A 27,381-nucleotide genomic window follows, 5' to 3' on the forward strand; every position below is an offset into this window, starting at 1 on the left:
CATATATGGTCATGAGTTGATGACCACCAAAAAAATTAAGGGTGCAACTCAAGATTATCAGGCAATGAAACCACAAATAACTAAACTCCTTTGAGCGGGCATAACACAGCTAGAGTGCCTTTTGCGAAGAATTGGCATCCATTGTCTACTATTTTAATCAACTGATGGATTAGCAACCTTATACCCTAATAATATACATTTTCTGCAGCAGGATTCGGGACAACCGGAAAAGTGGTTCGTACGCTCTACACTCCATGTGAATCTCTGGACCTAATGTTACCTCCGTTCTATTAATGGTTGCATGTTTCATGGGGGTGCAAAAACTCGAGAAAATTGCTCATAACCGCCGCTAAAGAACAAAATTTTGCTAGCAACGTGTTCCTCACGTTGGCAGATTAGCTGCTAGCCTGCTACACATTTGCAGCTGACGGCCCTTGTGCACTAGTCCAGCAATGAGAAGACTGGAATTCCCTTGGCGTTGAAACTTCGACATTTCACAAGTAGTTCCTGTCCAACTTCAAATTCCTTTTGACCATTCTCCTGCAACAGATGGTCCAGGATTTCAGTAACAATGGTTCGACGAAAAGGGTACAAAGGGTTAACAATATACAAATATGAAAAGGGAAAATATGGTACAACAATTAACGATGCAAATATAGCAGTTGCACAACTGCAGTATGGACAGAAAAAGAACCGCTTGCTTACTCAAGAATTATACAGTTACCTCAAATTTATGCATTCCACGTGCTCCATCGCTCAGCTCAAGTACTAGTCCAAAAGCTCGAATCTGGTAGACCTTTGATGTAACTACATCACCCAACTTCATAGATCCAGATTGGAAGTTCACAGGACTCTGCTTCAGGTCAAGAGTGTTGCTAGCAGTCTGTTCTGGAACCTCTGACCCACTGGATTCCAGGCCATCACTTCCAGATTCCTTAATCTTTACTTTCTTAGTTTTCTTGGTAGCACCTGGAGCTTTCTTAGCAGTAGCTGTCCTAACCTCCTGACATGCGCTTGGTGCTTTATATGGTCTAGGAGATGACTTTGCAACCTTTGGCCTCTTCTTAGGACCATTTACAGCATCTTGAGCATCACAGTCAGCCTCACTTCGAATTATAACTGAAGGAGTCGAAAATGCAGGTGCCTCTTCCTGTTTACTACTGGATGGCTCAGCATCAGCACCCAAGCTGGGCATGTTCTCTACAGCAGCCCAGCCTACTTCTTGACTTGGCAAAGGATCTTGACTTTCCAAATCCTTCTTCTTACGTGGTTGGGGTAAGGTTGCCTTAAGTGAAAGTTTAATGTTACCCCTCACATCCTGTCCAATACACATCAAAGATAGCACTTGGCCAACAGTTACAATATCGGAGACTTTTGATACCTGAGGAGAAAAACATAGCAAAACAAAATACACAGATAATAGTTAAAAATGATGAAAAGCCGGTGCCTCAGTATTCAACCAATAAGACAAAACAAAAAACTCAGACTGTAGCTCAAGAAAAGAAACTTTCAGCTAATAAGAAGCCAATAACTCTAGAACCATAGAGAGCTGAGTAAAACTGAAACATATAGATGTACTAACAATCTATTTTCACATATAGTTCAAAACAATCTCAGTAAATAAAACAAGGAACCAATTCAGAGTTAATCCCTCTATTAGAGCATCTCCAAGAGTTACCAATATCTCTTCCCTATCCTTGTTTTTTTGAGAAAAAGCAAAAAAACCATCTCCAATAGTTCCCTATCCAAGTTCCCTATCTGCTAACAATTGGCAAAGTGGGCTGTGTTGTGCGTAAAAATATGCACGCCCCGTCGTTTCCCATCCGCTCTTCTCCGAAACCACCGCCACGCCGGAAGAGGAGTCCCCGCGGCACCACCCAGCGATGAAGCCGGCGTCTGAAGCGGTGCTTCAATGGGGAGGAGGCCGAAAGTGGAATTGGCCTTGCTGCTGCTGCTGGTGAGCGACCTCGCGCCGGGGTACGACAGGACAGGTCGGAGGCGAGCGCCCTGGCCGAGGCGCCACCCCCGCCGCCGGGGTGATGCTGCAGGGAGAACCCGAGCGGGTCCAAGGCTGGGAATCCAAAGCCGGCGACATTGCCGAGGAGCTAGTGGTGGTGCTGGAGCGGCGGCTCGGCGGCTCCATTTCGCCCGGCGCGGCCAGGATCCAGTTGAGGAATGTCTGCTCCTGGCCGGCCGCTTGCTTGTGGGCGTGGGCATGGAACTGCATGCTCTTGCCTGCTGCAGCTGCGCTGCGCTACTACTAGCGCTTGCTCTCCCTCTTCTCTCTCCTCCCTCTCAGCGGCAGCCCTGCTCTGCGCTCTGCCTCGTGCCTGCAGGAGGAGGGTGACGAGCGCAGCCATGGCGAAGAGGTAGCAGGCAACAAGGTACCGTGGAGAGAGACAAGCGATTATGGGAGCACATGGGGCCATAATAATTTATTTTTGGGAGGAAAATAGGAAACTCTTGGAGGGGGAGTATTTTTCGCCTCTCCATATCTATTTGAGGAGTTGGCAAACATCAAATTTTAGGAAGAAAATATTAGGAACTGTTGGAGATGCTCTTACAAACAAGAGAAATACCGGTTCATGTGACAACTCTGAAACGTGAAGAAGGCCTTGCTGTCCACCATTGAACTCCACAAAAGCGCCATACTCCTTAATTGAGGAAACAATTCCTTTGTATGTTCGGCCAACTTCAATTTCACGGCCCACGAGAAACTCAACCTACAACGAAAAGTGAGGGTGGATTTCGTTATATGAAGATTCTTCTTCCCAGTCACTTGAATGTACATTGAGCAAGGGTTATCAAGACTTATAATGATTGAGCCTCATACACATTTGTACCTTCTCAATAGCTTTATCCATAATTGGTTGGGTTTTAGCAACAATAGTGACTGTACCGTCGCTGACTGATACCCGTGCACCTAATAATAAAATTGAATAGAGAAATTAACTACAACAAAAAATATAACCCAGCAAGAATGCTCAACATTGAAATATACAACTACACGGATGAACCATGTTAATCTTCTTGGAAATCTTTTTGTGACATTGGTTTACACACTGATATGCAAACCCATAACCCACATCAGTAGATAGCCATTGTGAAAAAACAAAAGGTCAGAGCTTAAGGTACACACCCTGGAATTGTAATCTAATGAAACCATCTCTACCAAGATGTCCCCCAGTTAGCTCAATAGGTGCAGCCCATTGCCGTATAAAGTCCTGCTAGGCACATAACCGATCTAATCACCTAATGCTAGACGATGGATTAGTTTTCTTGTCCTTAATAGGCACTGTTTTGCTCCCTTCATCTAGTCTGAGCTATTGAAAATGCCTGTTTTTAGTTATTACAAATTTGTAGTTAGATTCAACAAAAACTATTATCCTAAACCGAAACACCTTTAGTTCATCACTCATTAGCATGAATTCCAGTACAACAAATAATGACCAAAATATGGTCATCTTGTCCAACGAAATACAATATTCTTACACAGGAGCGCAAGGAAAGAACATGAACAAAGGCAGGTCTATAGAACTATAGATAGCTTGATACCTGTTTCTCGCTCAATTGTTTTCCTGTGGAAAAGCAGTTTCCTAAGAGAATCACTGCTGAAGCTCAGTGTAGCTGCAAACATAGGGCCAGTTCTAATCTTAATCATATCAGGATCATGACAAAACAACACAAGTACATTAACAAACCTAATCGAGGGGCAGTTCCATCATTCATAGCACGTGCGGTACTTATTTCCTGGTCCATGTGGTCAAGAATTTGATTTCGAGCCTTCCGTGCAGGCTCTAAACTTTCACAAATTATGTCCAATGGTATTCCAGCAGGTTTTATATCCAGTTGAATAGCAGTAATGCCCTTTCTTGTTCCTGCAATTTTGAAGTCCATGTCACCCAAATGATCTTCAAGACCCTGAAAATAATTATCATGTTCAGTTCAGCATCAACATCAACTCCACTTGTGGAAACAGCATATACAATTGAATGAAAAATCTTTAAGTGAAGTGCATCAAAACACTTACCAAAATATCTGTTAAGATACGATAATTAGAAATATCTCCAGTAGTTGGATCCACTTGACTTACAAGACCAACTGAAACACCAGCTACATGTTCTCTTACAGGTATCCCAGCATCCATCAAGGCTATACTTCCTGTGAAATGCCATTTACAGATACATGAAAAACAAAACATTAAGAAAAAAATAGCTGTTTAAGGATAACACAAGTGACAATGAAAGGTAATTTACATTAAAATTTGTGCTCAAACCAAGGAGCAGAAAAGAACTTGAATTATTTTATAGAAAGTATGGTAATTTGTACAAAGGAAAAAGGTGGTACGAATGACAAACTTCTCATTGTAAAAAGAGAAAACTAGGGAGTCCGTATATTTCTTAGGATAGTTAAGCATACGATCTTGCAAACTAAGACTTGTGCAAATGATAGAATGACATCACTGTAAAACCTAGAGCTAAGTTCCACCAGCCAAGAACTGTAGACCATACTCACAAAATGCCTTCTCCAACCCACAATTGAAATAGCAAAGTGTTTTATTTAGTATAGCAACATTGTAAGAGAAAATGATTTGTAGTATACCTCCACATACTGATGCCATTGATGTTGAACCATCAGAGGCCATGACTTCTGAATTTACCCGAACAGTATATGGAAAATCACTTTCTGGAGGAAGCACAGCGAGCAATGCTTTCTCTGCAAGAGTGCCTGCACAATGGTACAAAATAAAAAGTTACAATTCTAGTGTGCATTTTGCTTCGTCCAAAAAATTAAATCAGGACATGGTACCCTCAACCATGCCTTAAATACACCAAATCCTCAACCTTTCATGCACTACTTGAAGTTCCCCAGGCTGCTGTATGCTACTTCATTCTAAAATGTAGGTTGTTTTAGTATCATCCTAAATCAAGCTTCTCCAACTTTGACCAAGTTTATTGAAAAATATTTACATCTACAATACAAAATAATGTACCATAAAGACATTTCATGGTGGATTTAATGAAACTATTTTGATGTTGTTAATGATAGCGCATTTTTATGTAAATTACATGGTCAAAGATAGAGAAGTTCGACTTAGGATAAAAATAAAATAACCTACATTTTGGAATAAAGGGGGTAGTGTAGCACTGGTACTCCATCCATTTCTTTTCATAGGGCACACTAGGATTTGAGAAAAAGCCAAAATTTATAAATATTGATAGATAAATTATGATAGTTCTATATGCATGCCTAGTATATAAAAGTCGTATCAACAGATTCAACATTGATTTTTTTAGCAATTGAATATAAAAGAAATTTGTGGTCAACATATGTGTCTAAAGACTTCGTCAAATCTAGATGGGGCACAGTACAACATCTACCAATGAAAGATTAATTCTATTACATTGGTAAGCCAGAATATGATCCAAACAGGCTGAAGATATCAGACATATCTCTTTAACCTTAATTTCTGCACAGGTCATATAGTACATGAAATTGGAAGAGAAGGCATTTACCATGTCCAACTTCCCGTCGATTCAGGCCCCCACGTTTGGCAACTTCATTTATTGAAAATGGTGGAAAGCTATAGTGAAGCATGAAACGCTTCGTTGGAGGACCAACAATTGAATCCAGTCGCTGAGCATCACCAGGGACACCAAGGGTAACTGTACATAGAACCTGCAACAATAGTGCTGGTTAATTGCACGGTTATATATGCAAAAACTTGGTTAAAAAATATGGTTAAGTTCCTCCAAATTTAAGGAAATAATACGGTGTATATGTGCACTATCATTTGGTTGAGAGAGAGGGGTAGGTAGGTAGGTAGGTAGGGAGGGAGGGAGGGGGGGGAGAGAGCACCTGAGTATCTCCACGTGAAAACAGGGCAGAGCCATGTAATACCGGGTATGTATTGGATTCACAATACACTGGTCTGACCTCATCAAGTTGTCTACCATCTACTCTAAGTCCCTCCTCAATTATTCTTTTACGAATAACCTGCACAAATGGACACAAATCCTTGTTAATCAAAGTAGCAAAAATGATCCAACAAGAATATAGCAATGAATGAAGTGGCATCAAGTGGTGTCAAAGATAGCTGGGAGCTGTAGATCTTAGTGGTTGGGGGCTCAATTAAGAAACATACTTAAACATGCCAAAATATTCAGAAATTCCCATGAACTAGTGGATAGCATCTTCAGAGATTTTGGCAGAATCATTTAGACTAATATTATACTTATACCCATTAACCTATAGACATGTAATAGTATGCCTTTAATGCTGAGTTATTTCTTCACTCTTCTTCCTTGGAAGATTTGTGAAGAAATTAATGTGATATACCTGTTTTCTCACTGTATCAACTGCCTTGGACAGAAACTTCAAGCTGTCCTCATCATTTTCTTCTTCAAGCTTTGCTTTCACAGATTGTGTAATTTTCTCTAAAGCTTCTCCCCGCTCAAACTGAAATGAAAATACCCAATAAATTTTCATGTCGTGGAGGTAAAAGACACTTCAAACTTCTTACTGCTAGCAGTGGTTTGTAAAATATGATCAATATTGTATGTTTTAGCTTCCCCTTCACCGAGCATAAAGATAAAATATAATCACCTTGCCATATGATGAATCAGTGAAGACTTCTTCAATTGGTGCTTCTGATAATGTTCTAATTTTCTCGTAGGATGTATCTGAAATCAGAGATATCTTGTACTCTTTCTTCACTTTGCCAGCTCGCTTAGCCAATCTTATTTGGGGGTCAATACATTTAATTGCCTGAGTATAATAATGAATGCATGAGAATATGCTTACGATGGATTAAAAAAATAAAAGATACAGAAGATTACCTCAGAGTGTGCAAGCTTCATTCCTGCCTGAAGATCCCTTTCGGTTATTTCACGAGCTTGCACATCTATCATTAGAGTTTTATCCCGTGAACATGCATAAATAAGATTGAGATCACTCAAACCTAGCTGCAAAGCACCATACAACATACATATAATGAGTCAACTGAAAAAAATTGTAGTTTTGTAGATGACCAAACATATGATAATTAAGTTGACCCGTTACGAAATGCTGAAAGGAAACATAAGGTCCATGAGCAGTATAAATGTCCAATATCATGGGAACAATACATGCGCAATTCAGGATAGAACAAAACGGTAACCTAAACCAAAGTAAGTTTACCTCATCGACTGTAGGATTTAGGACAAAATTCCCATCAATTCTCCCAACACGTATTACTCCAATCGGCCCATTCCAAGGTATATCGGATAGCATCAGTGCAGCTGAAGAGGCATTTGCAGCCATCAAATCTGGATCTTGCTTTCCATCCAATGAAAGAACATTTACCATGATCTAAAGAAGTAGGATTAAATAATGAGTTACAATGATTATGCAAACTTGAATAATTCGACAGTACCATGAGAAAGAATACCTGAACTTCATGGTAAAAGCCAGGAGGAAACAATGGCCTTATTGGTCGATCAATTATACGCCCACACAGAAGTTCCCTTTCCTTAGGGACACCTTCCCTGCGCATATATGTTGTCGGAATAACACCTTGAGCATATTGTTTTTCTTGATAGTCAACCTACGGCCAAAAAAGAAAACATTGGAATGAAGAAACACTCAAATAGTACTCAAAAGATATAAATATAGAAGACTGAATGTTGCATTAAAAGTTCAAGATCATACAGAACCTATTTTTTTCATTTTGGGTTCAGCGCAAACAAATCAAACTTTTTTGGAGCCTGGCTTACTAAAAGATCAGCATTTTTATAATCTAGAATTAAAACACCATACAGGAAAGAGCATGTTAACCAGATGGAGCTTTTGCGGCCATTTCAAACTCAAACATCCTTACGCTAAGAAAAGCTCGAATATCCTGTGACCCGGCTGCTTGGCATCAGTTTTCAGTTTCAACAATTTCTTAATGCCAGTTGTGTGCCTATTTGCCCGATTAAGAACAAGACTATTAATTCGGCAATCAAAAACATGCTTGTAAAATGAGAAGCAAATAATAAAACATAAAGCTCAAATGCAAGTATGGAGGGGACCTAATTATGGCAGTATAAAACCTGGAGTTTCCTTAAGAAGCCAAATCAAACATGACTCATCAACTGAAAGTTACGTATGCTCAAATAACATAACCATATGAAATTGCAGGTGAATTGGCCATTCCTTGTAGAATTCAACGCTCTCCAAAGCCTCACATCACAATCGCATTATACAGGTCAGGGAAGGGGCCGTACAGTTAGCGGGAGAAAGTCCCGGACGGGCTCGGAGGACTTGGCAGCGGCGACGGTTGCGAGGACGTTGGTGTCTTCCATGGAGATCACCACGGAGCCGTTCGCGAAGCGCGCCATCTTTCCCGTCTCGAATGCAACGGAGCGGCCCCCGATCTCAAACTCCTCGCGGAAGCTCTCCAGCACCTTCCGGCCCGGGGCAGGCGGCGCCGCCGCCGCATCCGCGGCCGCCTCCTCGGCCGCGCCGGAGAGGAATGCCGCGCGGGCACCAGGGACCGCAAGGGGCGCCACGGGCAAGCGGAGGCGGGGCCGGCGGCGCGCCAGGGAGCGGAGGGAGGCGGCCGCCGCCATCGACATGGTGGCGGGCGGCGAGCGGGGAGGAGCAGGGGAGGGGAGGGGTTTTGGTTAGGGTTTAAGCGGAAGAAATGGTTTGGGTCTCGGGGCCGTGTGTGACCAAGAAGTTTGTCTCTCTGTAGACCATGGCCCACCTGTCAGTTGGAGAAAACGGAGCAGCTTCTCCGGGTTTCTGTCCTTCCGGGCGATCCAGACCGTAAACACAGAGATCGACGGCTCAGATTCTTGAGGCGTGTCAACCGAGAGCACCACGCAGCCACCGGTTCTTCCCCCACGGCGCCGGAGCACGCCGCGTGGCCATCTTCTCCGTCGAGGCCGACGGCGGAGATGGCGATGCCCCTCGGCGCATGGGGCTGCTCTGAATGGTCGAGACGCCCGTCGTTCCGTGGCATCTGGTTGCTGTTCGCGGGTGGGGATATGGCTGTGGGCTGCGGCTAGTGTTCGCTATATTTCTCATTTCTTTCTAGAGAGATTGTGGCGGCAGCGGCACCACCATCCTTGTCCATATTAGTTCTTGGATCGGAGCCGTTCTCAGTGGACAACGAATTTGTGAGGTACAGAAGAATTATTGCGCTGCAATGCCAGGTATGCAGTTGAATAGTCGTTGGATCAAGATGCTTTTGTCATAATTTTGGCGATGCTTATGCACTATGCTGATTTGTCTTCCTTAGTTATGTGTTGCAGCTCTTCCTCGCAGTATGTTTACGTCGGAATTAGGGGTTGAACAGAGTTGCATCTATGAGCGTCCACTGCAGATTCTGCAACGCGGTAAGTTCGAATTAGTTCCTTTGTTTCCCATGCTAATAATCTTAATCGCTGAAGAACTTTAAGACGCGAAGCGAAGTGTAAATCTGGAACACCATTGGTTCGGTTTCTCGATCATGCTGTTTAATCATAGGATATTGCTACTGTCAGTTATCAATATCTCGCTACACCATCACATCACTAGTGAGTTGTGAAGTGGGTACTATGGCACCCAAGTATGCTTAGAAAATTTTCTGTGCAAAGAGCAGTTGGTTCATTGGTTGCCCCAAACTAACAATAATCTTTCTACGTCAACTGCTATACCATATTCTCTCGAGTTACTCAAGTAACATATAGATCCTAAGATATATGTGGTTTGGCCAAGTATGTAGAGGGTTGCCAAATTTTCCGTGCACTTTATGCCTCGCTAAGCCCTTTTCCATGTTTCCTTACACTAATCAAATCATGTCATCTGTACCAGCCATATGTAATCGTTAGTTTGATCACTGTTTACAAGTGGGCATGAAAGGTGCCATTTCGTTTCGTGACTAAAAGGCTATTAATATGTGACATGAGTGACATCTGTACTGCTCAATTGTGCACCCTCCACATGCTAGGAAAGAACAAACCATTTATTTCTGGTGGGGGCAACCATGTCCCCTTGAGTGCTGTTTACTTTATATTAGTCTAAATATTGAAAGCAACCTAAATTCTTGAAAGGGAATGGAAGCTCGCAATTGCTCCATAGATTATTAAGCTGTTTTTTTAAACAGAAATCAGGGCAATGATGTATCAAGAGAAAATAAGCTTAGTACTATTACAAAATGAACATATTGAAAAATAATGGTGCTTGTGGCCTGTGGGGTTGACAAATGGCCATTGTTCCCCGTGTCAGTGATACACTGATGGTATTTTCCATCTTGAGTGATCTTTGGATCGGTATTGAGAGAATTAGTCTATTGGGATTCTAGGAAGCCTTTTGTTTTCTTTTTAGTTGTTGTTTTAGCTTGTAAGGACAAAAATCATTGAGCACACGCATTCAGAAGTGGCGGTTATCAATTAAAAAATGCGTGATCCCTGTTGAAAGGATCGAGGCCCAAGAAGGGGGGTTTGAATTAGGATTTTTTTCAAATTTCTAGAAGGTCCTTAACCTAGACTAGTATTGTCCAATCTACAAATTTGAAACCTAATGACTAGAGCACACTAGTAAAGGATCCTTAGGTAGGAAAACACACTAACATGCTCATTTTGCCTAGGGAAGACCACACTACCAACAAGTCCTAAACAAAGATTCACACTACCATACAAATTGTCCTAGTCAAACTACAAGCAAACAAGAGCAAGAGCAAGAACACAAGAATTTAATTGTTTGAAGTAAATGCAAAGGACACGAGACAACCGGATTTTTTCCCCGTGGTATCGAGGAGTTGACGCTCCCCCTAATCTACGTTGGAGCACTCATACAAGGGTATCGCTCCCTTGCTTCACCAAGGAGCAAGTGATCACTAAGAATGCTCCTTCTCTATCTCCGGAACGGCGAGCTTCACACCGTGTACAAACTTCTCTTCTTGGGGCTCCCACAAACTTCAAGAGATCACCAAGAACCTTCCGATCACCAAGACTGTCTAGGTGCCGTCAAACACCAAGAGTAACAAGCTCCTAAGCCTTCACTTGACCTACACTCAGTTGGCCCTAACTCAAGCACACTTGCTACACTTGCAAAGGTTGAATTCTTCAAGTGTTGAACACTATCAAGCTCTAGATCATCACTCTTTTGCTCAATGCACTCTCTCTTCTTCTCAAGGGTGGCCTCAGGTATTCAATGCGTCAAAGACAGCTTAAATGAGCCAGGAGATGCCCTTATATAGAGTGGAGAGGGTCACATAGCCGTTAGAAGTCCACTGCAGAAAAATCGTGACCATCGGAAGAACCGACGAGTTAGAAGTTGAGGGCGTCAGTTCAACCGGTCTCTCTGTGTCCAAATAGTAGCCGTTGAGGGTTCTGACACAGTATCCAGGCTTGCGTCATTGCGCCGGTGCATGCTCCGAAGAGTCATCGGTTCAACCGGTGCTGAAGAGGTTCTCTGATCAACTCAAACAAGTTCTCTGGAACATAGTACATCGAATGCACCGATGGTAGTTTTTGAAGCGTCGGATCGACCAGTGTTGAAGGCGAGTTGAGGTCCACCAAACATGCTCTCTGGAACAAAGTACATCTAATACATCGGTGCTTTGTTTGGGACCATCGGTTCAACCGGTGATATAGAGTGACTTGACTTGATTTCAGCTTGCATCCAGAGGAGATAGGCCGACAGGGGCGTCGAAACTTCCGCCAAGCGTCGGATGCACTTAGCATCGGTTAAACCGGTGCTGCAGTTTTTCTTGATTTTCAGCTGAATTGACTTGGAGTTGAATGTTACTTCGATTGTTTCTTCTTCCAAGTGTTTTGTTGACTTCTTTTGACTATCTTGAGCTGTTTTTGAGCGAGTGTGCTAGATCTCTAAGGCCAACTCAATTTTGGTCAAGCTACTAACTCACGAACCCCTCTTAATAGTACGGTCAAAAACTAGAAACTATAAAACCTAGCTAAATCAAGTGTCCTTCATCTCCTTGTGACACTTGAGACTAGAAAGGTCCGTAATCTTTGAAATTTAATCCTTGGCACGCATGATTATTTTGAATTGAGGGGTCTCCTTTCACATTTCATATGGGACTAATCCAATCATTGATTTTTCCTTCAAAACACATGTTAGTCGCAAACGGTTGTCATTAATTACCGAAACTTACCGTTAGCATCTATCGGCCTAGATGCACTTCACCTGTTCATGTTGATGCTTGGTCATGGGACACGTAAGGTCGAAAAGGACGTATTATTGGTGCTTCTCAGCGTAGTGTGAAGTGTCCATGATGGCGATGATTAGGTGCACTTCCAGCCGGCAGGCTCACCACCTCGATGGCTCCTCCACCAGTCCACCTGTTCAAAGGAGGGAAAGGGGATTCAGAAATTCCATTAGAGAGGGGGTCCACTGCACTGGGCCTCAACCATTAAATTCCACTTTTGTGGAAATGTCATTCTTTGGTGGTATTGATTTCTTCTCCTTTATTGTGGAGGGCCACTAAATGTGCATGGTATATTCCCTCTTAATTCCGAAGAATTGTTTGTAGACTGATTAACAGTATATTACATGGTACTTTTCTCTCTTTGCATTTTATTATCTGTGACAATATCAGGCAGAACTGCTTCAGTTAGATGCATGGAAGTGATTTTTAACTTTAACTGAAGAATTAGGATATGAAAGCTTGATAAGCACGAAGTAGTGGCAAAACAGGAAGGCCACACTCCCCAATCTCCATGTTCTAAAAAGTGCATCTCAAAAGAGGAGATTGCGTCTTCAACTTTTGTAAAAGGCACCTTTATTTTTGCATCGTGGATCTGTAGATTTTGTCTCCAGGTAAAATTTGAGTACCCTCGGTCTGTTGGTAAAGATTGGTTAGTTGCGGTTAAGCCTCAGGTTGGTTGTGTTAGACACTTAATTGCTAAGCAATTGGGTGGCAAGTAAGAAGGATAGTCAGGTTCCAATTTTTTGCAGCAAGCATGGCAATTGGTCAAAAGCTGCTAGCAAATTATTACCAGTAAAAAGGTAAGTGAGATTAGTATAGAGGCTGTCTTAACTTTTACCATCATGAATGGCTTGGATGACTGGATGCTGTACATTTACACTCAGTAAATTACTCTTGAACAGCCCCCAAACAAGGATTGGAATGGAGAATTGTCAGCAGAAGGAATAGTTGCAGAATTGATATTTGGTGAGACAGGAATAGCATGGATAGGGATTTCCAGGCATTGCCACGCGCCGCATACAGTAAGCTTTCTTTGACTTTTTGTTATTCGGTTTTTTTCTTCCACTAAAGCACACCACCGCTAGCCTCTTTATAATGCCACCGTGCAACTTGTTATATGTTCTCACAAGAGCTTTGGCTGCATCAACACCTGCCTACTACAAGGCAGGTAAAAGGATTCCTCTCTTCTCCTATCCTGCAATCCTCTGCCCTGCCTCCCCTGCAGATCATGGAGGCTGCTTGGCAGGAGCGTCTCCATGGTTCTTGAGAGCTGCGAAAGCAGTACAGCAGTATAAGGATGGAGGACAATGGCTGAGCTGAGCTCCTCCTCATCAATCATCAGTTCCCATGCCTCTCATGGCCTTCTACCCTGGCTTCCAGTTCCAGATGGCTCGGTGAGGCGTGGACAGAAACCGGCAAGTCAGAAATCGGCAATGGTGAGCTCCTACGGGAGCCTACTCCTTATTTACCAGTTTTAAGTTTTCCTTCATGTTGTTCCTCGTTTTCCTTCGTTTCTTCTTTTTATTTCTTACCTTAAAGTTGTATCTGGTTAAAGCAGAAGATTTCATTAGAAGTCTTGCTTTTTGGAGATAGTGCTTTTATGTTTGTTTTGGAATATCCTACTTGAATTGCTCGTGTCCCTCGTAAAGAGCTGTCGTTTCATGCTACTGTTCTGTAACCTTGTTTGATCTCCTTTCGAAGGATACCATTGTCGTATTTTTGTCAATTCTTGCAGTGAAGCCAACTCCCGCTAGCGAAAAAGCAGTGAACGGTCATTTTATTTTCGTGTGATCTATGGTGGTGTCACAGATATGTCCTGAATCCTACTCAACCCCGGTCAGGTTGTTAAAAAAAAAAAGGTTTCTGAAGTCTGAATTGGTGGCTGTAACCTAATCCTGCGTACACTGCAGCTACGCGCTAAGTGAATGATTCTGATTTTTTTTTCCTGCAACTTGCAAGAGTATTGCTTGATGGTAGTACTACCACCACATAAGTTTCGAGCGACTGATGTCCAGAAAGGTTTCCAAAGGATTCAGGGAAAAGATCTTGCAAATTTTCCTGGAACATTGATGTTTCCAGAAAAGTTTGGCCATGCCTCTTTCAGCACATGGTGGTGAATCATTCTCCCCTGTGGGACCGTGAAACTCCATTATTCCGAAGCTGTAGTGCCGACAAGCTGGTGGATGAGTGAAAATTTCACTGACACAGATAAATAGCCTGAAACAACAGCTCTGGTGTTGCAAATATACTATAAAGCAACCAAGCTCGGACAAACAACTCTGATCTTTCATTCAGAAAAGCTGCAACAATATGTGTATGCCATGTGGTATAGATGGTCCGACTTGCTGACCCATAAGTTAACAAATAAAAATGTGCGAAATATTCAGGTCATCCACGAACTATGCTAAATTTGGGGAGAAGACAGCTGGAATTGAGGAAGCCCAAGGGTGTCTTAGTGGTGCTTGGATCAAAGGGGCTAAATTTTAGCCCACTTATTTACATGCCACAAAATTGTAGGATTAAATATGGGATAATTGTTAATCTAATTAAACAGATGATGGCTAATTAGCTATTAAAATCCATTAGCTCTTATTAGCTCATTTAGCTCTGGTTGCTACATCTAGAGCTAAACTTTAGCACCACTGTTTTAGTATAAATACAAACACCCCCTTTTTTATCCGGGGTGATTTGCATTAAAACAGAAGTATCACATACATCGTACAGAACAGGAATCCGGAAAGAAGGAAGAAAAACAAAGAAAACACAGGTCTACGAGCAAACACGCGAAGCTAACTCTGCGGATAACCGTAAGTTTTCTTCCCTACGGTTGATTTGGGTCCGTGCAATGCAAGTGATACGTTTGTACCTCTGTTTCGTCATTTTCAATTTACTTTCTCTTTCCTCCCACTCACGTGTAAGGCTGTAACCTGTCACATCCTTACTCGTTCCTCTTTCTCCATGTCCATCTCTTCTCTCGCCCAGTAAATGGTTACTGCTTGACTCGCTGCCCGGAGCCGCTGACGACTTCTGCGGACTCTTTTTTGTTTCTAACTTTTTATTGAACAATTTTGTTGTATATAAACTTTTTAAACATATCTTTTTACAAGCTTTGTACATTTTGTTTCTATTTTCAACTTTTCCTAAAAAAATTCAACAAAAGATTTTTTTCTCTATTTTATTTCTCCCAAGCTTTTTGCTCCTTTCTTTCACATTTTGTGTGTTCATGTTTTCGTTCTAAATTTTTGTATATGATTTTTAAATATTTTTATTTATATTTTTTGTTTAATAATTTTACTTTACAATTGTTTGTAAGTTTATCATTTTTTATTTATTTCTGTTTTCATTATTTTCAGCATATAATTTTTATTTTCGTAAATTTTTTGCATAGTTAAATATTTGGTACACATTTTTGTAAAGCTGGCATGCATAATTTTGTTGTTTCACAAAATAATGCAATTTCTGTACACAAAATCGTGTTGCACAGTTTGGTTCCGATTTTTTACATATATTTTGATCATACAAACTTTTTCATTTTTTATAAATTCATATTATTCAAATTTGCATCTATATTTTTGGAAATATTTTTTCTAAATATTTTGGTTCCCCAGGTGTGGTGCTCACCGCGTAGAGTGCAAGTAACCTGTGGGGGAACCACGAGTCCACGACGGTCGTTGACTCGTTGTGCGGGAAGGTCCCAGCTCAGCGCAACGATCGAAAAAAAAAGGCTCCTGAGCGCAAGCTGCCTGTGAAGCCGGGAAGGAAATGACAGATTGGTAGGTGTGGAATGAGCCAATAATTGGTGCGGAAACCGAGAATGAAATTAAAACTTTTGATTTGAAATCGACCTAAGCCCTGAGATGCATAAAGTTTGTATTTTATAATTATTGTTTTGCCGTAGTTTAACTACACTCAAAAGATTCGTCTCGCAAATTATAGATAAACTGTGTAATTAGTTATTTTGTTTAGCTACATTTAATACTTAATACATGTGTTTAAAGATTCGCTGTGATGGAGAATCTTTAAAAGTTTTGATTGGTTGTGTTTACTTCTAAAATTTCTCTCTCCAAATTTCACTATTCACCTATCATATCAAATCTTTTACCTCATGCATGGAGTATTATATGTAGATAAATAAAAAAATTAATTGCATAGTTTTGATGTACACGACGAGACGAATCTTTTGAGCCTAGTTAGGTCATGATAGGACAACAATTACCACAAACAAACGAAAAATGCTACAGTGTGCCACAGTGTCCGATGTGGCCCTTTTTGCCACTATTTTACGGATCTAAATACAGCCAAATTTTGAAGACATGGGTAAGCGTGTGTTTGGTTGGGGGATGAGGGTGGATGGATGGACCGCTCCATCCCAATTTCCATAGTGTTTGGTTCATAAACATCCAGTGGTTCCCTCATTTCGGCCAAACGCAGCCGCTCGAGGTGCTTCTCGCTCCTTCTTATCTGTTCAGTCACCACTTTCCTCCCTCATTCTCACCGCTCGCGCCATCCTCGTCTCTTTCCGCGCGCGAGCCCTCGTCTTCCCGCGCGGGAAAAAGGCAGTCTTCACGCCACCGCCATATTGCTAGATCTTTCAGCTCCCTGCCCATTGATCACAAGATAACTTGGTGGCCAAGTTTGTTACCAACAACTTCTAATGAACTATGGTATAGATTGTGGTTGAACTAATGCTGCTTGAGCTTTTGGTTGTGTAGACTGTGGTGGAGCTCATGTTTCTATAGCTTTTGGTTGTATGGGCTGTGATAGAACCTAGAGCTTTCGGTTGTATGGGCTGTGCTAAAACTCAGGTTGCAGCTCATGGCTGATGAAAGTATGAATCTAGTCATTTCATACTCTAACTTTTAATTGTACCCATAAACAATGCACTGTGGGTTAATTAAGTATATATATTATATGCCATGGGTTAATTGTGAGGTATGCTATTGTTCCATTGTTTATATGTGAGTTATGGTTGTGCACCGGTGGTAAAACTCACCAGAAAAAAGAGAAGTGGGTGACTAGAAACGATTCTTGTTCTCCAACCAAATAAGAGACATGATGGCTCCGTCCTTCGAACCAAACATAAAATGAGATGGCTCCGTCCCTCCAACCAAACAATTACTGGAGCCATTCCACTCCAAAAAATATAGGACGGAGCCATTCTATTCCAACCCGCTATCCAACCAAACAAACCCTAACTGGCGACCGTAAATCAGCTTTGCCCGAGCAAACACCCCGAGCTTCATGTGCAACTGTGTGCTTCCTAAAAATCTAATGCTCCAAGTTTCATTCGGCCTTCAAAAGGAGTCCAAACACGACCCACAAATCTCCAGTTTTGAAGTCCAAACCCTACCAACGCCGCACCGGGGCAGAGTCTTCGTTCCCCTTGCTATAGTTCAAGACTCAAGAGGGCGGCGGAGAGGCGATTCCAGTCCCGGCGTCGATCTCGCCGGCTCTTCTTCGCGTTCGGCGACCGTTCCAGTGCCGGAGGTGGAGAGGAGCCGCGAGATCGATGGCCGGTGTACATACACTTTTCTGTTGTAGCTAGTCTAGGGTTCCTCGCTCCGTCCGCGGCGGCGCGAAGGAGAGCTCGTCCCGGTGGCCTAGGGTTCAGGCAATCGGTGCTTTTGTCCCTCCAGTGCTTCTCCGGCGGCTGCGTCGTCGTCGTCGAGTCGTCTACAGATGTGCCTGTGAGGTTTGTTCCCTCCTCCCCCGAGAAATCGGGTTGGAGTCTTCAGTTTGGGGTCGATTCGTCGTGGTTTGCTTGGAGGTCGCCAGCAGGTCTTGAGGTGCCAGATTTCCTTTCTCTTGGCGACGGTTTGCTCGGGTGTTCATCGATCCAAGTGTGCATCGGCTTCTTTGGTGCGCCAACTGTTGGAGCGCTAAAATTGTGTGTTGAAGTTCCTTCGTCAAGCTGGGAATCGGCTTCAAGGAGCAGCTCTGGCGTTTCTCTTTTCCAGGGATGGTGCGTCGAGCGGCGGCTCCGGTGGCCGGCGTCGAAGATGACCGGGAAAGTCTTACAAGGACTTGGATGTAATTGTGTTATCATCAGGGTTGTCTTTGTAAGAGTTGCTTGTAAACTTCTATATCAATAAATCAATTCCACCCGGTTTCTCAAAAAAAAAAACCAACGCCGCACCGCCGCGGCCTCCGGCAGTCAGGCCTTCGCCTCCGCCTCCGCCTCCGCCTCCGATCCCCCTCTATCGTTCATCCCGTACGCTCCGGCGCCACCCTCGCCTCCGAAGACCGGGATTTCCGCCTTTCGGTGCTCATTTCATTTTTGGTCCAAACCAGCAGGAAAAAAAGGCAGTTGGCTGGCACAGGCAGCGCTGAAGGATGCCGCTGGGGCTCATTGTGAGTTCACTCGGGCGGGCGATGCGGCGGAAGCGGATTTCTTCGCTCGACATCCTCTCCTCCAAACGGGCGCCCCGGGATTACTACAAGGGCAAGAACTGCAAGCCCACGGGGTTCCACACCCGCAAAGGTAACAGCACAACCAATCGGTTGGGGTCTAGCTTTTCCAGTTCCTGGTCGCCCTCGCTCTGAATCTCTATACGAAATGTAAATGATTGCCGCAGTGGAATGCCAGTTTTTTATGATTAGGAAGTAGGAACTAAACTAACCGTGGATGAAACTTGGAAATGGTGACTGATTCTAAACTCCAAAGTGCTTACTCCGTTTGGAGGTTTTCATCACTGCATATCTTTGAAAGGAGTTTTGTTCTCAGTCAACCGTTTCCAAGTGAGAAAGTGCAGTTTTGGCTAGCAACTAACAAAATGTTCCTTACTTAGGAGACCATGGGATTTTATGAGTAGTGAACACTATATGCATTTACCTTAAAATACAAGCTTGGGTAAGTGGTCAACTCCTTTGGTATACTCAGATGAAAATTTTACTGTGAATTTATCAGGTTTTGCTTGCAGCGCCCTATATTGTAGAAAATAATGCTAGTGAACACATACATCTTTAATAATATGTACTGATTGAAAGACGACATAAAGAATAGCTAGTAATGTGGTGTAAAATTCAACAACTTCATATTATGAATTTTGCGATGTACCATACTGAGAAATAGAACATCAACAATTTATGCATACATGTTCTTTCTGAGCTACAAAATCATGCAGCTTGCACCGTAAGGAACTTTAAGGTTTGAGTCATGGATGCTTGTTAGCTGACATAGCTACGCACTAAATTTTAAGGCTTAAAACTACATATTGATGTCAGCTGAAACTGTGTTTTCATCAAGCGAATTATAGATATAATCTTATTAAAAGGGGTGGAGGGAACAAAGTTCTTTTCTTTATTGTTAAAATTACGTTTTTCTGAGTCCATTCTTCCTCCACAAGTAAAGGTTGATTGGTCCTCTCCTTCCTATCTCTTTCATGAGATTAAAATTTTTAGTTTTGTATATTTTTGGACATTTGTTAAAAAGGTTCATGTACTTTCCCAGGGGGATATGTGATTGTTGATGAAAAGTTGCCAAGATTTGTAGTCCCTGATTTGACTGATTTCAAGGTAATGGGTAGAAAAGTCTTATTGTTGGGTTCACATATCATAGACTTAAGAGCAGGTTCTGGCTAGATATCAAGTGTCAAATTGTCCTCTTCACTCCACTCATTACATGATGAAATTTTGTGGAAGTGGAACTAATAAACATGGAGGTGGTTCGATGTATGTGGAAAACTTTTGATGTATGAAAATAAGAAAGTAGTAGAAAACTAAAGAAACAAACAAAAAGATCAGCACAAGCACAAAACGGAGATTCTAAATTTTAGTTTATTGATGCTTGATGTTAATCAGTTAAGTATGATGGAGACGCCTTCCAGGCCTTAATTCATTGAGAATGTGAGATACAGTTACTTGATGTTCAGAAATATAGTAATAGAGTAGTAAAGTACCATTGAAAAAGTGACTCAACCATTGTTGCAAAGTCAGAGCATAGCAGCCTAGCACTTCTGGTGTCAAGTGTCATTTTACCAAGAGAAGTGGTAACCATTTCCTTCACCTACTCACTTATGACTAACAAATTTGCAATGTAAATTACTGCAGCTGAAGCCATATGTGTCACAATGCGCCAGGGACCTCACGGCGTCCACGACTTCCACCACTACAGCTGAATCTACCGAAAACAAGAGCTGATCTTATGCAGTTGCTTTAGTGAATGCTTTGCGTTTTACATAAGCACAGTCCAGCATAGTGCCGATGTTTCGAGCTCTGTAGCATCAGCAGCCTAGCTACATGTAGTCATGTTCACTGTTCAGATAGCTTTCTTGTAATGGCAAACTTGCTGCCGCAGCATAAATCGTGTCGAGGTTTTCTGGTCTTCGCATGTACATGTACCCCATACACCATGTTCGTTTTTTATTTTGATTTTCATTTCCGAAGTCACTCCGTTCGGCAGCTAGCTCCAGCTCCAGCCGAACAGTGTTTTCCTCTCACACCACTTCAGCCACCAGCTTCAGCCAGCCCAATAGTATTTTTCTCTCACACCATTCCAGCTCCAGCCTCCAGCTCCAGTCTGCCGAACGTAGTGAGTAAAGATCGAAGCTATACTACATGACAACCGTTGAGGGTTGAAGCATGATTTCTGAGGGCTAAGGCTCGTATATATATACATATATGCTGCGTGCACTTTCTCTGTTTATCGTGTCAGAATTCTCGCTTCAGTAGTTCGCGTTTCCGGAAGAAAATCTTTTTTGAAAGAAATCCGGAAGAAAATCTGAACGCAAAGAAAGAACACCAAATTTGCGTAGGAGGCCCACAGGCCGAACCCGAAGCCCACTAACCTATCCTTCAGCCCGTTAGGGTTTGAGACGCGAACCCACAAACCGCCGGGCAAACACCCACGACGGCGGCTATAAACTGCCCTCCCCTCGACACCCGGTTAACATCGCCGCCGCCGCAGCCATCGTCCTCTATCGGGCGCTCCCGGATTAGATTAGTCGTGGATTTTTCACTCTGTTAAGTTTCTCTCGTTTTGTTTTGATTTCCTTTCGAACTTGCGGTTCTCAAGTGCTTCGTCATCTGGTCGCTGGGATGACCGGTCTCGTACCGATCGGTTCCCAGTAGACTCGTTCCCTTGAAGCAACATCAACCTGTTGTATCCCGAGCTCGCCTTCCTCTTGTGCCCTCGGATCTTTCCGGCGCCGAGGGCGCACCGCGACTCTTACATACATGAATCACCGCCGCATCCCATCATCAATCAACATGCGATTTGTTTTTGGGTACCTTTTCGTTTGTTCTTGCTGGCAACGGTGATGAGTCCTACAGACCTGTAATGATTCCTGCGGAGATGATCGCATGGTCAAAGAACATCTAAGGGACTGAGTTGTTTCTGCAATCATCCATCTCGTAGTTTGGTAGTGTTTTGGTGTACCACCAGATCGTGGTGTTTGTTATTGTTGTGTCTGGCTTCTCTTGAATTCGTGTGCCTGTGAGCCCGTATGGTTCGCGGGCAGTTCCAAGAATGTGAAGCAAAAGGATTTGTTCCTCTCGCTATCCGGCGCGTAACTTTGTGATGCGATTGGACGTCGAGGAACTACAGTTTTTGAACTATTTGAACCTAGAACTGAGATCCGGACTTGAGTTTGCAATTCAGTCGACAGATCTGAATTTTAATTGCGGCTGGCCAAACGAAATTTGCAAACATATCATTAGCAAGGAATTACAACCGCACGGAGCAACATGTGCTATCTGGACACAGCAGCAATCAAACATGGAAACCAATTTGCCTCTGTTTTTTAGGAGAAAATTGTAAAAATGAGACTTAAACAATGTGCTTCGCAAATTTGCACTCCAAATATTGTCTTCGTAAAAATAAAACTCCAAACGCGAGCTACTTGATTATACTGCCATTTGATGTATTTTTATCATTTGTCTTTTTCTTTTGCATATATTTGGAGTATGAAATGTCTCTTTTGCCCTTATACATGGATTACGTATCTATTCTGATCGATCCTACTGTGATCGATCTACTCCCATCGTTCCGATTCGGTTCGTTGCGCTCGTGAGTTCGACCTAATGCCCCGCCGCCGGACGCCGCTCTCCTTGCCACTCCGGACGCCACTCTCTTAGCCACAGCCGAGGGCGGCGCTGTCTTGCCCGCGCTAGAGTGTCCCCATAAGTTTTTTAGGGTGTGTTATCATTTTGTATTTTGCGTTTTTATATTTTTGTCAGGGAATTTTTAATATTTGAAGTATTAAATGTATACTAATTACAAAACTAATTACAAATCTCGTCTGTAAACTACGAGATGAATCTAACGAACCTAACTAATCCATCATTAGAGCATGTTTAATGTAGTATTACTATATCAATTTAGTGTCTAATCACGTCATAATTAGATTCATTAGATTCGTCTCGTGATTTATGATCCATTTATATACTGCGATTTATTTTTCGACTACATTTGGTATATCATGCAAATGATTTACAAAATTTTTGTGTTTTGGCCTTACACCTTTTACTGTCCACGCCTGCTGCATTCCCATGGCAGCGGCAGCAGCCTACTTGCCTGTGTGCCAGGGGCGGCGGCCTGCTGCACGCCCACGCCCACGACAGTGGCAGCAGCCTGCCTGCCAGCCAGGGGCGGCGGCGGGCCAACCAGCCAAGGCAGGGCGGTAGTGGTGGTGCTAGTCAGGGGCGGCAGTGGTTGCCCGGCGATGGCGGTGGCGGCGACTGCCGTGAAAGCTAGGCTTCTAAATCCATGCACAAGTGAGGAAGGGTAAAAAAGTCATTTCAGTCTCCCAAATATATGAAAAGAAAAAAAGAAAAGAGGAAAATACCTCAAATGGCAATATAATCAAGTGCTTAATGTTTGGAGTCCCATTTTTATGAAAACGATGTTTGGAATGGCAAATTTGCGAAGCGTATTGTTTCGAGTCCTATTTTTATAATTTTCTTGTTTTTTAGCAGATAAAACTTGTTTTGTTAAATAAAACCATATTATCGTAGTAGAATAGGTAGTGGTTACATAACAATGCTTCCTTCCAACGGTAGCAATGCAACCCGCTGACCCTGGCACAATCTTGGACTGGCCCAATTGTGGAGTTCAATGCGGACTTCTTGAAACTGATGGGCCAAATGGCAAATTGATGGGTTCTACTTCTGGCTTCTTCCTTTCGCCACATCTGGCCCAAACGTTGGGGTCTCATCTTCTTCATCTCAGGCTGTCTCCAACAAGGGTTGCCATTTGGGGTTGGCAAATGCACCGTAGGCAAACTGGCAACCGTAGGCATTTCTACCGTGTCTCCAACAAGGTTGGCAAAAGCGGGGTCCCAAAGGAGGAGTCGTTGGCTCCCGCCGCCGCCGGGAAGCCAGTGGCCATCGTCGCGCTCGTCCCAGATCCGGCAACCCAAGGTACATACTCTTGCCCTCCCATCGATCCTCTTCCAGATCTGGCACCTACACGGTGGTTCCGGTGCCTGCAGGGTGGTACCGGCGGCAAACAGGAGGCGGCCCTGCAGGGTCGTACGCCGGTGACATACGGTCTTCTGGCGGCCTGATGCTGAGGACGCCGTGAAATTGCAAGGTAAACTGAAAGCGTGCATTGTTGCCTACATTCAGTGAACCAAAGATTTTAGCTGCATTTTGATAACTGGGAGTTTTATTGTTGTCCGTGAAGGGCCTGGACCTCCGTGGTGCTGTGTTGTCATGGCTTGGAGGTACATAAAAATGGCGATGTGCGGAACGGTTGCAGCAAGACGTCGAAAAGAGGAAGACTTGCATGCCACTACCATTGTAGCATGCATGGATTTTGGTAGTAAACGGCGGTGGGGAGGATCTGTACCCGGGCATCAGGTCAAGAAGCGAAAAAGGGATGAGATAAACGAGCAAATCATGGGAAATTACTTCAACGACCCACCCTTGTATGGCGATGGTTTGTTTCGGCGAAGGTAACTAGTTGATGAGTCTTTATTTTCTTCAGTCATGCATGTAATCATTTTGCCCCAAATTTTACATCTGATATATTGTTGGCCTACTACCACCTGTAAATTTCGGATGCGTAAATCCCTATTTCTTCGCATTGTCGATGAAGTGTCACCATCGTCAGACTCCACCTCCTTCTTGGCGTTATCGGCGGCCTCCTGGCACAACAGTGAATCCTGATCCAACGCTTCAGCTATTACTTCAAGGATTTCACGCAGTTCCTTGACCTCCATGACATTCAACGTCTTCCCAAAGTGGAGCTTTTCCTTGCAGACGGCCAGGATCTGGTTGCCGGTGCCTTGCATGGTGGCAATGGCCGAGTCCAGAACTGCCTCCGTATCCGTCATCTGCAAAGGCCCACAATCGTAGACGCACTAACCGCAATGAACTCACTATTCGCTGCGGCAATGAAACACAAATAAATTGGACGCAAATTAACAACAGGATATCACGGTCAGCCGCTGCTCGCTGGGGCAAGGACGCCGCGGCAACGTGGGGACAAGGCATCTGCGGCAAGGCGGGGTTGGGCAGCCGCCGCACAGGAGGGCTAAGGGGGCCGCGTCACGGCGGGGCCAAGGCGGACGCGCCAAGGCGGGGGAAAGCCGGCTGCGGCATGACGGGGTGGGGCAGCTCCGCCACGGCCGGGCGAAGAGGCCCCGTCAAGCCATGGCCAAGCGGACGCGTCACGCCGGGGCCAAGGCGCCGGAATCGGCCAGGGATGGGGCACCGCTCGTAAGATCCGGCGAAGGGAACCTTCCCATGCTGTCCAAACCCAGATCCAAAACGCAACCATGTCAAGAGGAAGAAGAGGACGAACCTTGAGACTGCGGAGTCGCCGAAGATGGTGCCTGTGTCGTCGCCGGCGGTGACCTTTCGGGAGCGAGTCGCACCCGAGGTGGCGAGATCTGGCGCGGCGGGGGCTTCTCTCGATGTGGGGAGGGGGGAATGACCGTTGCGTCGGTGGTGGAATGCCTCCCCACGATGGAGAAGACAATTTTGCTATCCTCTCTCCACCGACGCAAAATGACTATCGGGTTTGGCAATGTTGTTGGACTCGTTTGCCATCTGCTACAGTGACCAAACGTTGCCATTTTGGATACGCCAACCTAAATGGCAATCCTTGTTGGAGATAGCCTCAAGTCGCCGTATGACTGAAAATCGAACGCATGCCGAGCGGAATTCCGTGTCAAAAATGTGCTGGTACTATAGTATTTTTTTGACTTCCGATGGCAGAAGTAACCTGCTGCCCTGCTCTGCCCATGTGTTCAATCAGGCCTCTTCCAGCGGGCGACGATATCGGTGAGGGACGAAAAGCACATGAATCTTGCTGCGCTAGAGCTGGTTTCCCCGCTAGCGTATGACACATTTAGGGCAACTTCAGTGTATGCTCCGTTAAAAATTTACCAACGACACATCAACAACTTGAGGCATGGCATAAATTGCTCTAATGTTATGCACCAGTAGCTAGTACTAACATGGGTCCCACAGAGATTCTCTCCCTTCCTTTTCCCATCTCATGCGCCTGGGTGATTTAGGTGGGCACCTGACACTCTCTCTCCTCTTGCTCCGGGTGCCGGCAGAAGCAACAGGTGCCTGGAGGTCCTCTATTAGCACCGGCTCTACAACGTATAGCACTAGAATCTTTTTTTCTCTCACTTGCAAGCGCCTCGTTTGCACCCAACGCTGCGGCTGCCCTTAGGGTTTGTTTAGATCCCAAAATTTTAGAGTTAATTAGATTGGTACCAGTACAATTTGTTAAAGTTGGAGATATACTACTACAAGTTTTCATATTGCAGATATTTTATTATAATACATCTTTCTTCACTTTGGGCTCGCACACAGTTTTATATTTTCACGTATGGACCTATTTGTCCCTCACCATGTCAGATCAATCTCCATGTCTTCCGTACGTCGCTCGCCGCTGCGCTGCCCTTGCGCCAGGGCGCTGCCGCCGCACCGCTGCGCGGCCCTCGCGCCCGGCCACCGCCGTCTTACCGCCGCCCTGCTCTCGTGCCAAGATACCGCGGCCGCACCGCCGCGCGGCCCTCGCGCCAGTGAACTGCGGCCGCACCGTCGCTCAGGAACTCACACCAGGGCACCGCCGGAATCGGTCGTCGGAGAGGGCCGCGCCCACCTGCCGCACGGTGCAGACCGCGGCCTCGATGCCTGGTCAGAGCTGGGCTGCTTCTTTGTTTGAGGCCCAGTTTAGTTCCCACCCCTTAAACGCAAAACGCAAAATTTTGCGAAGGAATTTTGCTAATTTGAAGTACTAAATGAAGTCTATTTACAAAACTTTTTGCATAGATGGGCTGTAAATTGCGATACGAATCTAATGAGCCTACTTAATCCTTAATTTGCAACAGTGATGCTACAGTAACCATCTGCTAATTATTGATTAATCATAGATTAATTAGCATCATTAGATTCGTCTCACGATTTACAACACAACTGTGCAAAAAGTTTTGTAAATAAACTTCATTTAGTACTTCAAATTAGCAAAATTCCGTCGCAATTTTTTTTTGCGTTTACACAGCAGGGAACTAAACACGGCCTGAATCTGTTTCTTTGTTTCTTCGATGCCTGGTCGATGCCTGGTCAGAGCTGGGCGGCCTCCATGCCTAAGGCCGTGTTTAAATGTTGTAAAAGAAAACACAAAATTTTTGTAAACTACTTGTATGGTGTACTAAACGTAGTCGAAAAATAAATCGCATTACACAAATGGACTGTAAATCGCAAGACGAATTTAATGAGCCTAATTAGGACGTGATTAGACACTAAATTGCTACAGTAAATATACTCTAATGATGGATTAATTAGGCTTATTAGATTCGTCTCGTAGTTTACAGACGAGATCTGTAATTAGTTTTGCGATTAGTCTACATTTAGTACTTCAAATGTTGAAGATTCCCTCGCAAAAACGTAAAATGCAAAGTGAGCTAAACACGCCCTAAATCTTCCAGCATTTGAATGTTTGTTTATTTGTTTGGGCTAGCAAAGTTGATTTGAATCTGTTGTTTTTTCAAGAAAGGAACTGAGGCCCTGTTTAGATACCAAAACACAAAATGTAAAATTTTTGTAAATCGCTTGCATGATGTACTAAATTTAGTCGAAAAATAAATCGTATTACACAAATGGACTGTAAATCACGAGACGAATCTAATGAGCCTAATTAGAACGTGATTAGACACTAAATTACTACAGTAATTCTACAGTAAACATGCTCTAATGATGAATTAATTAGACTCATTAAATTCATCCCGTAGTTTACAGACGAG

General features: G+C 43.7%; 2 protein-coding genes, 2 long non-coding RNA genes and 2 other non-coding genes across 8 annotated transcripts; 5 read left to right on the top strand and 1 right to left on the bottom strand.

Annotated features, from left to right (window-relative positions):
- Positions 1-54: 54 nt before the first annotated feature.
- LOC120656465 (polyribonucleotide nucleotidyltransferase 2, mitochondrial-like) lies at positions 55-8,672 on the bottom strand. The gene is made up of 16 exons (XM_039934558.1): positions 8,247-8,672; positions 7,430-7,585; positions 7,180-7,350; positions 6,840-6,965; positions 6,607-6,768; positions 6,340-6,459; positions 5,860-5,997; positions 5,517-5,679; positions 4,603-4,728; positions 4,031-4,161; positions 3,702-3,921; positions 3,556-3,627; positions 2,844-2,923; positions 2,580-2,723; positions 725-1,381; positions 55-540 (listed from the first exon to the last, which is right to left on the bottom strand). Exons 1-16 carry the CDS (start codon positions 8,595-8,597, stop codon positions 442-444), a joined length of 2,916 nt encoding a protein of 971 aa, XP_039790492.1. The 5' UTR covers positions 8,598-8,672; the 3' UTR covers positions 55-441.
- A 162-nt stretch (positions 8,673-8,834) lies between these two features.
- Positions 8,835-13,904, top strand: LOC120656469. The gene is made up of 3 exons (XR_005667929.1): positions 8,835-9,179; positions 9,266-9,362; positions 13,081-13,904. It is a non-coding gene; the product is annotated as an uncharacterized LOC120656469 (long non-coding RNA).
- A 4,160-nt stretch (positions 13,905-18,064) lies between these two features.
- On the top strand, positions 18,065-20,511 carry LOC120656468 (39S ribosomal protein L41-A, mitochondrial-like). 3 transcript variants are annotated; one of them, XM_039934564.1, is made up of 4 exons: positions 18,065-18,389; positions 18,473-18,659; positions 19,629-19,693; positions 20,228-20,511. In XM_039934564.1, exons 2-4 carry the CDS (start codon positions 18,512-18,514, stop codon positions 20,315-20,317), a joined length of 303 nt encoding a protein of 100 aa, XP_039790498.1. In that variant the 5' UTR covers positions 18,065-18,389; positions 18,473-18,511; the 3' UTR covers positions 20,318-20,511. The 3 variants fall into 3 exon arrangements, with proteins under 3 accessions (XP_039790498.1, XP_039790499.1, XP_039790496.1); XM_039934565.1 differs by having other exon boundaries at positions 18,292-18,389; positions 18,470-18,659; XM_039934562.1 differs by having other exon boundaries at positions 18,298-18,659.
- A 914-nt stretch (positions 20,512-21,425) lies between these two features.
- LOC120657903 lies at positions 21,426-21,511 on the top strand. The gene has a single exon (XR_005668433.1). It is a non-coding gene; the product is annotated as a small nucleolar RNA SNORD25 (small nucleolar RNA).
- A 74-nt stretch (positions 21,512-21,585) lies between these two features.
- Positions 21,586-21,724, top strand: LOC120657899. Its single transcript, XR_005668430.1, has one exon. It is a non-coding gene; the product is annotated as a small nucleolar RNA snoR136 (small nucleolar RNA).
- An 833-nt stretch (positions 21,725-22,557) lies between these two features.
- On the top strand, positions 22,558-24,127 carry LOC120654151. The gene is made up of 3 exons (XR_005667006.1): positions 22,558-23,536; positions 23,608-23,708; positions 23,802-24,127. It is a non-coding gene; the product is annotated as an uncharacterized LOC120654151 (long non-coding RNA).
- The last annotated feature ends 3,254 nt before the right edge of the window (positions 24,128-27,381 follow it).

The sequence above is a fragment of the Panicum virgatum genome, chromosome 1N, assembly GCF_016808335.1.
Source record: "Panicum virgatum strain AP13 chromosome 1N, P.virgatum_v5, whole genome shotgun sequence".
Taxonomy (NCBI): Eukaryota; Viridiplantae; Streptophyta; class Magnoliopsida; order Poales; family Poaceae; genus Panicum; species Panicum virgatum.